Source organism: Triticum dicoccoides, chromosome 5B, assembly GCF_002162155.2.
Source record: "Triticum dicoccoides isolate Atlit2015 ecotype Zavitan chromosome 5B, WEW_v2.0, whole genome shotgun sequence".
NCBI classification, from domain to species: Eukaryota; Viridiplantae; Streptophyta; class Magnoliopsida; order Poales; family Poaceae; genus Triticum; species Triticum dicoccoides.
Genome location: NC_041389.1, coordinates 314,207,657 through 314,220,087, shown reverse-complemented (window position 1 = coordinate 314,220,087; position 12,431 = coordinate 314,207,657). Strand labels below are relative to the sequence as shown.

At 41.9% G+C, this 12,431-nt stretch overlaps 1 protein-coding gene across 1 annotated transcript; it reads right to left on the bottom strand.

Annotated features, from left to right (window-relative positions):
• Positions 1-620: 620 nt before the first annotated feature.
• On the bottom strand, positions 621-9,087 carry LOC119308645 (uncharacterized protein At1g32220, chloroplastic-like). Its single transcript, XM_037584772.1, has 10 exons — positions 8,926-9,087; positions 8,547-8,685; positions 7,652-7,740; positions 6,254-6,309; positions 6,117-6,172; positions 5,136-5,229; positions 4,004-4,083; positions 3,047-3,089; positions 2,170-2,261; positions 621-1,146 (listed from the first exon to the last, which is right to left on the bottom strand). Exons 1-10 carry the CDS (start codon positions 8,985-8,987, stop codon positions 973-975), a joined length of 885 nt encoding a protein of 294 aa, XP_037440669.1. The 5' UTR covers positions 8,988-9,087; the 3' UTR covers positions 621-972.
• Positions 9,088-12,431: the final 3,344 nt, after the last annotated feature.

Sequence of the window (12,431 nt, the reverse complement as noted above, 5' to 3'; positions counted from 1 at the left end):
CATGGGCTCAGGCCCCGCGACCACGGTGTCCGGACAGCCGGCTGGAGCCAAAGATCGACAAGGAAGGTGGTGTGTGGGAGGGGCGAGCGAGAACCTAAGGGAGGGGGCGGAGAGCAGGGGTCGCGGCCACCAAATCACCGGACACCACCTCGGCCAGGTCCTCCTCAACCGCCCCGTCAGCCTAACGGGGACCAGCGTGCACAAGCTCGTGGGGGAGAGCGGGGCGTCGGCCGGCCGTAAGGGCGAAGAGGTGGACTGGAGTCCAGATGGAGGGAGAGGGGTGCGCGGGGGTGCCGGAGCAACGGGGAAGGCAAGAGTTGGGGTCGCCAAAAAAAACAAATTCAGTGCTTCAAAATGCGTTTGAAAGTAGCTTTTTCAGAGTACTTTTTTTGTTTTTTTGCCACGCCTTCTAGGAATGTGATTTCATGACAAATTTTTACAGGCACTTAGAACTTTTGTCAATGTTTCACTCAAAAAAAATTTGGAATTTTTTGAATTTTTTTTAATTTTTTTTCGATTTTACTGTTCATGCGGGAGCATATGAGCTCGGGTGCAGATTAGCCGCGTGTGTGCTACTAGTTCCACCAAAAGCACCAATCGGTACAGATAAACTAAGAAAATTGTCCACAATCGGTACACGACCAGGAATAGAGTTTTCCTTATCATAAACTCGAAGTTACAAATCTTAACCTGCTCTCTACAGTAACTAAAAGGAACACTTACAAGCAACAAGCATGTAAAAACAGTTTCCAACAGGAAACTCGAGGTTAACTGCTTCTTTATTGAGCATCCTTGCCTAGTAAGTAGATCAGGCAAACAGGGCCACGCCAGGATAGAACTGTCAGAGAATCTGCGGCCGTAGCTGAGGCCTCATGGCCTTGTGATGTCTGCTTACACATTTAGAGCAAATAGGAAAAACCAGGTAAAAAAGATGGGTGGAGACACGCCTTATCGTCCTGTACAAGCATGCGCTTACTTCTGCTCGCTGTAACGCATGATGCCATACACATCGACGATACCAGGAGGGAACACCGGATCCGTCGCTGCTCTTACAGCGACCTTCGCTACCGAGGTAGCACTCACTGGAGGAGTTAGCATCGGGCCGACAAGTGGCAATCTGGTTAATGGTTTTGCATTTTGGAGCACCTGCAGATGTAGTCGGATCTCAGATTTTGGCTATACCACCTCGGGAAGAAATAATAATGCACTGCAGTTACAGAAATGAATCGCTCAAGGAGTATAACTTACATCACAACAATAGCAACATTAACAGTAATTGCAAGCTGAGTATGGACATTTGCACAAGAGATGAGTTACGACCTTTGGACACCGGGTTACTACAGGCAAGTTTTATCTTTGGGCATTGCACCTGATTGGCATCTATTGAAACAGAAAAGATTGCTCTCGGCCATTGTAACAATATAGCTGTGAAGTAATGCAACCAATGCCTGGTTTGGGTACTAAATCTATATGAAACATTTACCAAAAAGACACCCTGGGAAAAATCAGACTTGGTTTGAAAGAAAAAAACTGATGTACATGCATCATCATTATCCATCAACCTCATGCCTATGGAACTCGGTGCAGTCATCAAGGGGAGGCAGCGCCAGTACTAGCAGATGAGTTAGATGTGCGATACACTTTTCAAGGAATTTTGTTGTTGTTAATATCTTTACTGGAAGCATACATTTGATCTAACCCAACTAGTTCAATCCGAAGCCTTCACATTCAGTCTAATCTTGGTAAATAAAATCATATTACATCGACATCCTGAAGCTCACCATATCCCTAGCACTGTCCATTCTATTCACACAATCCCTACTAGGCCAGGGCATCTACAGATAATTAGGATAACTTATAGCAATTCTAACGCCTAGCACTATGAATTCCTGTGAGACAAGATTTGATGCTAGACACACACAAAATGATGCTCACATTTAGTCTAAATTCCTTTAGTTGCCCTTGCTTATTAATTCAATTAAATAACCTTCAAAATCCACTGTCAACCACAGTTGCTCTCCATATATGGCACATAATAATTGCTTGGGATCGGAAAGGTCGAACTACAATGTATTAACGGTTATGAGGAGCCGGGCAATAACACACCATGGGAAGTTTCCTTTTGTGCGTGTTCGAGAAAGTATGCCCATGAGAAGAGAGAAACTTTACCATTTGCATAGGTGAACCCACAAGTCCAAGGGGTATGTTCACGCTACCCACTCGACGAGTTCCATGAATAAAACCAGGCCGCAGTATCACTCCTACAAATAACAAAATAATTGTTTGCACCATCAAGAAAGATTCCAGTAGAGAAGGAGCATCAGAAATACTCCCTCCGTTCCGTAATATGAGAGCGTTTTTTACACTAGTGTGTGTCAAAAACGCTCTTATATTATGGGACAGAGGGAGTACAAATCAATAAAATAATACTTCAAAGGGATCTCAAAAACCATTTTGAACCATGAGGGATTCATGAGTTAATTTACACCAATTTAGTGACTTCAATATATAGGATATACTTCGGTTTGGTACTTTCGTCACACTCAAGGTTCCTCTCTGCGCATAGTTTTACAATTAATAATTCATGGAGTAGATATTGTTTTAGTGTATATATGGATTGCCTAGCCCTTTCCATCAGTTCGGACTTTTGGTTGCGTTGGCTAGTGCATGAAGCATAACATGGTATCAGAGCTAAGGTCTTGAGTTCAAGTCCTGGCTTTCGCAGTTTATCCAAAAAAATTGCTGCTGCCCCCCTTTGTCCACGTATAGGCCTCTTGAGCCATACCTCTGAGTCTATCCATGTGTTGACTTTCCACGTCACACGTGAGAGGGGGTGTTGAAGTGTATATGTGGATTGCCTAGCCCTTTCCATCAGTTCAGACTTTTGGTTGCGTTGGCTAGTGGATGAAGCATAACAGATATGACCTTTACTGGTCAAGGCCTGCTTTTACAATTAATAATTCATGGAACACGTGTAACTGTCTTTCTTTTTAAAGCAATTATTCTGGCTTCTGAATATAACTATTTGCACCAGGTTGGAACTTACCTCCATAGGTAAACTTCGACAGCAGTTCAGCTTCAGCAGCTCTCTTTAGTAAACAAAATAAAGGAGGTTAATATGTTGCACAACTATATGTGCTTAAAGAGGGTGGATACGAAAAATGTCAATGCAACAAAACAAACGTCAACGTTTGGAAAGAATTGAGTACAAAGAGAGCAATTGGAGGGTCAATTAGGATTACAGATTTACAGTATCATGCTAATCATGTAATTATCTGAATATTTCACACCAGATTGTGATATCACTACTCATCAATCCATAATCGACATTTACCTATTCTAACCATCCCTCCATCAAGAATATAATAAGGCCTATAATTTTGCCTATTACAACACAGGGTTTGGCATGTTAAGTTTATGACAGTTACTCTTGTTTGCCCTTGTTTATCTTCCGTCACTCTTCAACATTTATGACTAAACTATAACTTATCTGCCTCCTATTACCAAGACATTGATACCATGAATAGCATTGTCATTTCCTGCTAGTAATCTCTTGTTTTTATGACTTCCCACAACATGATAAACTAAAAAATACCTTATATTTTTAATGGGGTAGCAGTATAGGGCTTTTTATTTGGCTTGAAATACCAAATTCATATATTATCTAACCTGTCCTTATTGGATTGAAACCATTTAACTACTAAAAGGGAAGAATTCATGGATCTTTGCAGAAAATTCAATAGTAGTAACGTTTAAAGAGGCACTATATCTGACATGAAGAGCGGAACAAAACGTAATACTACTAATTTATGATAAACCCAAATATAAGTACTCCTGGAGGGAACACAAATAAAAATATATAAGACATGATTTCTCATAACAGTTCAACTGGAACTGATAATAGTCAACATATTGCACACCGTACAAATCAAATATATATAGCTATTTTAGAAGGAAAAAAATGAATGGGTCCTTAATCATGTCAATAATCCAGACATCTTACCTTGCCCTCATAATAACCTTGCAATAAGTAATTCACTAAACCAAAGTCTGCAGCTGACACATACACAAATCTTTTTATGCCTGCAGGTAGAAACAGAGGTAAATTGGAGAAATCCTGGCAGAAAATCTATCTTTCCAGTTTAAATTCGTAAAGCATGAAATTTCTAGAGCTGGTTGGAATATTATATCTTGAGTGCTTTTACAGTACAGATTTATACAATACAAATAGATAAATTGCATCATATCTAGAAGAGTGGACTTTATGCAGCATTTATCTCCCCAAAATCAGAAAAAAAACTTGGAAGTTTTAAAATTCTGAACCAAATTGGTGGACATCCATTTGTTGATGAAGCATAAACCTCGCAATTTGGGCCAAAAATTATATCCAGTTGCATCGCTCAGGATAGGGAGGTGGGTCTAATACACATTGTAAGTGTGCCCAGTTCCTTTATTAGGGATGCAGCATGTGGCGAGCATACATTTTGTTAGAGGTCCAGCATCCGACAAACATACTTCTTGCCCAAAATATGCAGGTTCACACTTCACCAGAAAATGTACAACCAGAATTGTTACCAACAATAATTCTCAAACTTCGAGGTGCACAAAATCAATGGGGTGCATCCACACATTTTCCTCGTATCAACACTACAAGTAATAGGTTGCAATATGATGCATTGGAACTTAGCAACTTACAGAGATGATAGGAAGAGTTGGAAATTGTACAACTCTCTTTTGTGTAACTACAACAGGGAACTTTATCTTTATTATTCAGGGAAAGCAAACCAACAATAGGATAATTGTGTTCCAAAAATTCATGTCAATTATGAAATTCATTACCCGAATATTTCTCTATGGGTAGGTTTTATATATAATACTATGTGTACACCAAAGACTGGGCAAGAATCCGCACTGAAGGCAAGCAAATGCCCAATAGTGGTCCATTATGAAATCCATTACCCAAATATTTCTCAATGTGTAGGTTTTATATATCCACATCATAAGGCCGCTGTGATTTTAACAGTAGAAAGGAACAGAAGTTCTCACTTAACAGGGAAGGCCGAATAAACCAAGTACATTTTAAGTTGCATGGCATGCCAGAGTCAATATAGGACCTAGCTTATATTGCAAAATACCTTTCTCAGCTGCAACCCTGATGGCATTGATGTTTGCAGTCCCATTCAGTTTGAACATTTGAGAATTTGACCCAAAGCCTCCAACACAGGATACCTACGACAGTTTTCCTTCCTATTAGTAATATTTATTGTGAATCCACTTTAGCATAAAATGTCTGATACATGTCTGTCTTAATTAGGTGCAAGTACATAATGATATCTGCGCTTATCTCAGATATGAAGCCATGCAACAAGTAGACATTAATTTAACTACAAATGGGTTGCTGAAAGCAGCTTGTGTCAACAAAAAGTGTTTTCGGTTTAGGATTTCTAGCTCATCAAATAAAGTTTGTTACATTGAGTTTTGGAGTTGCATTAAACCCAACAATTGTTGTACTTACAAACAGTGCATAAGGTACACAAACCAAACTTAAGCATGGTTCATATTTGTATAATATCATAAATCCCTATGATTGGCTTCTCATTGCCACATTGGTGTAGTCCTTATCATGTCTTTTGTGGCTCGGTTTCAATCATTCACCAATAAAAGCTGGATCAGCTGCTATATGTATCACAAAAATGATGAAGTGGCAGCTGTTATTGAAAACCAAACACCCTATAATATTGCAAATTTGAAGAATGGAACTATGTGTTCAACTGTTCATGGTTAGAGTGCACATTTAAGCGTGGAAAAAATATTGGCATCTCGCTTGCTTTGAGAACTAGCGTCAACAGAGTATCCCTGCCTACCAATGTTGCATTCTTTTGGATGAGTATGGCATTCAATAACAAACTGATAATTATGCAATAATAACTGTACACATTATCAAAACCATAATACGTGAAATTAAGAAACTAGAAAACTAAAACATAAACATACCAGACATATAAAGTGCGCTTAACTATACAATATCAACTGACCAGGTCTCAAAAATATGCACAATATGAAATGTTCAATAATGAAATTAACATGTTAGAAGGGAGAAAAGAAGTTAAGCATACAACAGCAGAGACACCATCCATACTATCCTCCAGTTTAGCAGGTTCAAGAAGATTGCCTGTTCAAGAGAATAAAATAGATGGTGAACAACATGACCATTTATAATTAGGCAAGCAAAATTAACTTCATAATGAGCAACCTTGGTTCCATATAACTTTGTCAGCCCAAGATTCACTTGTCGATGGCTTTCCAGATCTGCTCAGAGAAGGTCAAAACACACTTGGTGAGAACAGGGCAACATTATGGTTGGGCTAAGATATACAGCTATTCTAGCTGTATATAACGCAATTACATTTTCAATCGTAGGCATTAAAGTTCTACAGAAAATACAATTGTACTTTCAAAACCAGTTGCCGAATTATGTCTAGTTCAGTTAGCTATTTGAAGGAAATCCCAAAATGTGCATATTGCAAAGAAGAAAGGATCGCGCTGGGTAAAGGATTGTTTGCAAATTTTCATGAAGTGTTAACTAGGGCTGTTTGATAGTAGAAATCTTTGTTTCTCGGAGAAACTATAGCATGGAAAACCTAATGCAAATTTTAACAAGCAGAATTCACTCAATTCTTGTCTACGAAGATTTCTGTGAATCCATTCTACTATAGGAAACATATACCAGATGCTTATGTTGTGACATTAAAGAACGATTATAATATCCAAACAGCTCGGTGACCATCATTGAAAGAGCTGCTAGAAGGCATGGCTTGAACGGTGTTAAGAGTCTCTTGGGGGAAGCATAGACAAAAGATTGAGATGAAAAAATTGTTGTGAGAGAGATAAATATTCCCACGATTCTAAAGAAGTGAAGGCCATCTATTAGGAGGATGTTTTTGTGTCTAGTTTAGAAAGTGAAGAGTCCAGATAGGTTCTCCTAGTAAATTGACATGCTTCTTCCAGATCACTTGCCCACTCGCGCGGATCTGTTTGGCCTCGACTCAACTGTCAGCTTCCTATCAAGCATGTGTAAGCTAAAACTAAATGGGATGCTTTGTGTAGCTTAAGTGAACAAAAGCAACGATTTCATCTTCAAAGCAGAATTCCAAGTGTATCTTATGGTTCCTAAGCTGTACAGACGAACCATGGTTGACAACTTGATATCGTGAATTCATGAGGTAAGTGGAATTTTCACAAACAGCTTTATGAGAGTTTTTTCAACATATATCCAACAAACTAAGAGCTATTACAGAAGTACGTACAGCAAACAAGCAAATTATCATCAGAACAACTATGATGACACAATGGAGAAATTTGAAATAGGGGAATGGGAAGCTTTCATGTAGTGCTGAAGCCAAGAGCATCAACAGAAAATTGGAGGACTTTGTCATCTTATCTACAGGTAGAATAAAGGATTATCCATAACTATATGTTTAATTTTCAGTTAACATCCAGGAGACCAGGATAGATAGTGATTTCTTATTTATTCTTTTACAATAGTTTTCAACAGCTTACGGACAAATAAAAAAGTGCAACCCACGTGCATGCAAAGGCTAAAGAAGTAAAGAATGAAATATCAATTCAGAAAAATAGCTTACGGAATTACCTATTTAGACTAGAGACAACAAATCCCCTCTCCAAAGCCTCCTTGCAAACATGTGAACCAACGAAGCCACTTCCACCTAGCACAAGCAGCTATAACGACACAAACGTCAGAGGCATCTCGGTAATCCTAACAGAAGATGGAACACAAGAGCAAGCACACTCACAATTGTGTCAAACGCGCCAAAAACATATAATGAGCTACACCAGCTATACCAAAAAGAAAACATCTCTACAAATAAAACAGTATACCTGCACAGCTGTGCATGGATGAAACACCATTCCATGTGGAAATGTCGTGCATACATGTATAACATGATTATCAATGTGAAGTATCAATACAAATGTTAATGAAGCAAAATAAGGGTGAAGGTAGAAACTAAACAGGGGTATCCAATTTTCTCAACTTGTCCCCTGATATTCTCAGCTATATTTGTGTGGTATTTCTGCTTTCTGATGTATTTGGTTTACCTTATTAACACAAGAAGCAGGTCTTATGTTCGTTTATAAGAGCCTCACTCCCAATAAAAATTATCAACTAGTAATATAAACTGATAAAGTAAGGTCTCACGAGTCTCGAGTTTCAGAAGTACCAGCATTCTCATCACCCAAAAGAGGAACACTAAACCTTACAGTTACAGCAACAATCAAAGCACTAACCGAGGAAACTGAGTGCTACCAACCAACATCGGACATGATTGCATACAATGTAATTCCAGTGGGCATGGGGGAAACTGTTCCATCCACAAAAGGACGGATCTATTGGTGGCACGGTGCTCATCCACATGGAAAAAACAATGAGCCTCTCGGAGCATATGGGTATGATGAAAAGTACACCAGGTTGTAACAAAACGATCTCCAGAAAACCAGGAAAATGCACTCATGGCACTATATATTACCTTATCAGGAGAAGGCGGTGGCGGCGGCACCTTCACGGGTTCTGCCTCCTCGACTTTGAAAGGCTCGTCGACCCGCCCGGAATCCCTGGGCGTGGCATCGCTCGAGAAGGCCTTGCCGTTCTTCAACAAAACTGGAGAGCTGCTCACATCATCATCCCACAAGGTAAGGAAAAACACAGAGTCGGTGATAATATCTCGGCAACAAGAAAAATACGAGGATTTCGCGCCACAATCCGGTCGCCAAATGCGGCTCGCGACTGCGATAGAACCGCCGCAATGTCACAAATTGACCGATTGAGGAATATTTCCCCCCATTCCCCGAACTCTGTCCTCGGGGACGTATGAAACGCGTGACACGAGAAGGGACGCCGGGGGTCACCTGAGACGGGAGGACGAGACGGAGCAGGAGGAACGGATCAGGCGGCTCAGGGCCGACCTCATCGCGGCCGCCGACGAACTCTCCTCGCGGCCGCGCCGAAAACGGAGGGGCGGGGGATCGGGCGGGGGGAGGACGGGGGCAAAGGTGTGTGCAACAGTGGAATGTTCGCGAGAGGGGGTTTGGGATCTCCTACTATATGGTCCGCGCGGTGGGCGGAAGCGGCCCGGGTGGCGCAGCCGGGGCGTGCCAGGTCGCGGCTTGACGTGCGGTTCCCAGGTGGCGAACGTAGCGGACTAGCGAGGTGGTGTCTGGTGTGCCATGGCGCGGCCGTTCCGGGTGTTTTGGGTGTGCTTTAGGTTGGTCAAAACTCACGTTACCATCTCTTCTTCTTTTTTTAAAAAAAAGGTATGTATTATATTAATTCATCAACATAGGTTCATTACAATCATCGTCGACCAGTCGCAACACGCAGGTTGGGACTGTATCGGTCAACACACCATTACTCACACCACTCCTAGCGTAACCAGCGAGAGCATGAGCAACCCTATTATCATCTTTAGAAATCTTAGCAATAGTAAAATCAGGAAGTTGGCCCAGCAAGCTTAGAATTTCCCTAACCAAGCTCCCAATAGGATCTATTAAATTCCTTAGAAGAAAGTTTTCTAATGGCATTCGCGCAGTCGCTCTCAATAACTACTTGTCGGTCTATGGGCAGCATGGTTTTTTGGATTCCTTGAAGACAAGCTTTAGCTTCAGCTACCTCCGCACTAGCACAGTTACGGATTGTGCTCCAAGCATAACCACGCACCAATCCATTCGTATCACGGAGAACCGCCCCAAAGCTCCATGGTTTGTTTCTTGAATAAAGCTAGCGTCAACATTCAATTTAAACCATCCTGAAGTAGGTTTCACCCAATGATCATCCTCTTGTATCTATTTAATCTCCGAGGTTGAAATGTATGGCATCACTTTTCCTGTTCCTTTATGGTCAGAAACATTAATACCGGCTTTGATCGCCGCAAAAGAGCTAGCACTACTTTGTAAGAACTCTGCTCAAGCCTTTATTGTAGCCTTCCCGTCACCAAAAATAATATATTCTGAGATGCCACGCTCGCCACCAGAGAAAGAGTAGGTGTGTACGCTCCTTCTCATTAGCCTTGGCCAAAGTTAGGAGAACCACTCACGTCCCGTACAGGTCAGGTCAGTGTCTTTAGGGAGCGTCCGGACCTCTTGCATGATCTCACACAAAGCTTTCGCTTTAGTACATCTCATGACCGCGTGGTATGCATCTTCTGGTTCGATACCACAAATAGAGCAAGTAGGGAATATCTCCAGACCTCTCTTATATCTATTTTGAAGGAAATATGTCCTAGAGGCAATAATAAAGTTATTATTTATTTCCTTATTTCATGATAAATGTTTATTATTCATGCTAGAATTGTATTAACCGAAAACTTAGTACATGTGTGAATACATAGACAAAACATAGTGTCCCTAGTATGCCTCTACTTGACTAGCTCGTTAATCAAAGATGATTAAGTTTCCTAACCATAGACATGTGTTGTTATTTGATGAACGGGATCACATCATTAGGAGAATGATGTAATGGACAAGATCCATCTGTTAGCTTAGCATTATGATCGGTACAGTTTCATTGCTATTGATTTCTTCATCACTTATACATGTTCCTCAGCTTATGATATTATGCAACTCCCGAATACTGGAGGAACACCTTGTGTGCTATCAGACGTCACAACGTAAAAGGATGATTATAAAGATGCTCTACAGGTGTCTCCGAAGGTGTTTGTTGGGTTAGCATAGATCAAGATTAGGATTTGTCACTCCGTATTTCGGAGAGGTATCTTTGGGCCCTCTCGGTAATGCTCATCACTATAAGCCTTGCAAGCAATGTGACTAATGAGTTAGTTGCGGGATGAAGTATTACGGAACGAGTAAAGAGACTTGCTGGTAACGAGATTGAACTAGGTATGATGATACCGACGATCGAATCTCGGGCAAGTAACATATACTGATGATAAAGGGAACAATGTATGTTGTTATGCGGTTTGACCGATAAAAATCTCCATAGGATGCTTAGGAGACAATATGAGCATCCAGGTTCCGCTATTGGTTATTGACCGTAGATGTGTCTCGGTCATGTCTACATAGTTCAAGAACCCGTAGGGTCCACACGCTTAACGTTCGATGACGATTTGTATTATGAGTTATGTGTTTTGATGACCGAAGTTTGTTCGGAGTCCCGGATGAGATCACGGACGTGACGAGGAGTCTTGAAATGGTCGAGACATAAAGATTGATATATTGGACTATGTTATTCGGACACCAGAAGTGTTCCGAGTAATTTCGGGTAAAAACGGGGTGCTGGAGGGGTTACCGGAATCCCCGGGGGAACTAATGGGCCCACATGGGCCTTAGTGGAGTGAGAGGAGGGCCGCAAGGGCTGCCTCCCCCCCCCCCTAGCAGTCCGAATTGGACAAGGGAAGGGGGGGGGCGGCGTCCCCTTTCCTACTCCATCTCCCTCTCCTTCCTTCCCCCTCTCTTCCTTGTAGAGGAATCCTACTAGGACTAGTAGTCCTAGTATGACTCCCTCTCCTTGGCGCACCCCCTAGGGCGGGCCGGCCTCCCCCTCCCTCCTTTATATACGGAGGCAGGGGCACCCTAGAACATATCAAGTATTCTTTTAGCCGTGTGCGGTGCACCCCTCTACAGTTACACACCTCGGTCATATCGTCGTAGTGCTTAGGCGAAGCCCTGCGCTGGTAACATCATCATCACCGTCGCCACGCCGTCGTGCTTACGGAACTCACCCTCATCCTCAACTAGATCAAGAGTATGAGGGACGTCACCGAGCTGAACGTGTGCTGAACGCGGAGGTGTCGTACGTTTGGTACTTGGATCGGTTGGACCGCGATTTGACTACATCAACCGCGTCACTAAACTCTTCCGCTTTCGGTCTACGAGGGTACGTGGACACACTCTCCCCTCTCATTGTTATGCATCTCCTAGATAGATCTTGCGTGATCGTAGAATTTTTTTGAAATGACTATGTTCCCCAACAGTGGCATCCGAGCCAGGTCTATGCGTAGATGTTTTATGCACGAGTAGAGCATAAAGAGTTGTGGGCGATAATAGTCATACTGCTTACCACCAACGTCTTACTTTGATTTGGCGGTATTGTTGGATGAAGCGGCCCGGACCGACACTACATGACCGCATTCATGAGACTGGTTCTACCGATGTGCTTTTGCACATAGGCGGCTGGCAGGTGTCTGTTTCTCCAACTTTAGTTGAATCGAGTTTGACTACGGTCGGTCCTTGTTGAAGGTTAAAATAGCACACTTGAAGAAAAATCGTTGTGGTTTTGATGCGTAGTAAGAACGGTTCTTGCTAGAAGCACGTAGCAGCCACGTAAAATTTGCAACAATAAAGTAGAGAACGTCTAACTTGTTTTTGCAGGGCTTGATGTGATGTGATATGGTCAAGAC

Excerpts from the sequence above, each read along its gene's own strand:
- LOC119308645 (XM_037584772.1), bottom strand. The coding sequence starts at position 8,987 with ATGAGGTCGGCCCTGAGCCGCCTGATCCGTTCCTCCTGCTCCGTCTCG. Across the intron at positions 7,741-8,546 it reads CACCGCCTTCTCCTGATAAG|CTGCTTGTGCTAGGTGGAAG; the intron begins GTAATATATAGT and ends GTGTCGTTATAG. Across the intron at positions 6,173-6,253 it reads CAAAGTTATATGGAACCAAG|GCAATCTTCTTGAACCTGCT; the intron begins GTTGCTCATTAT and ends TCTCTTGAACAG.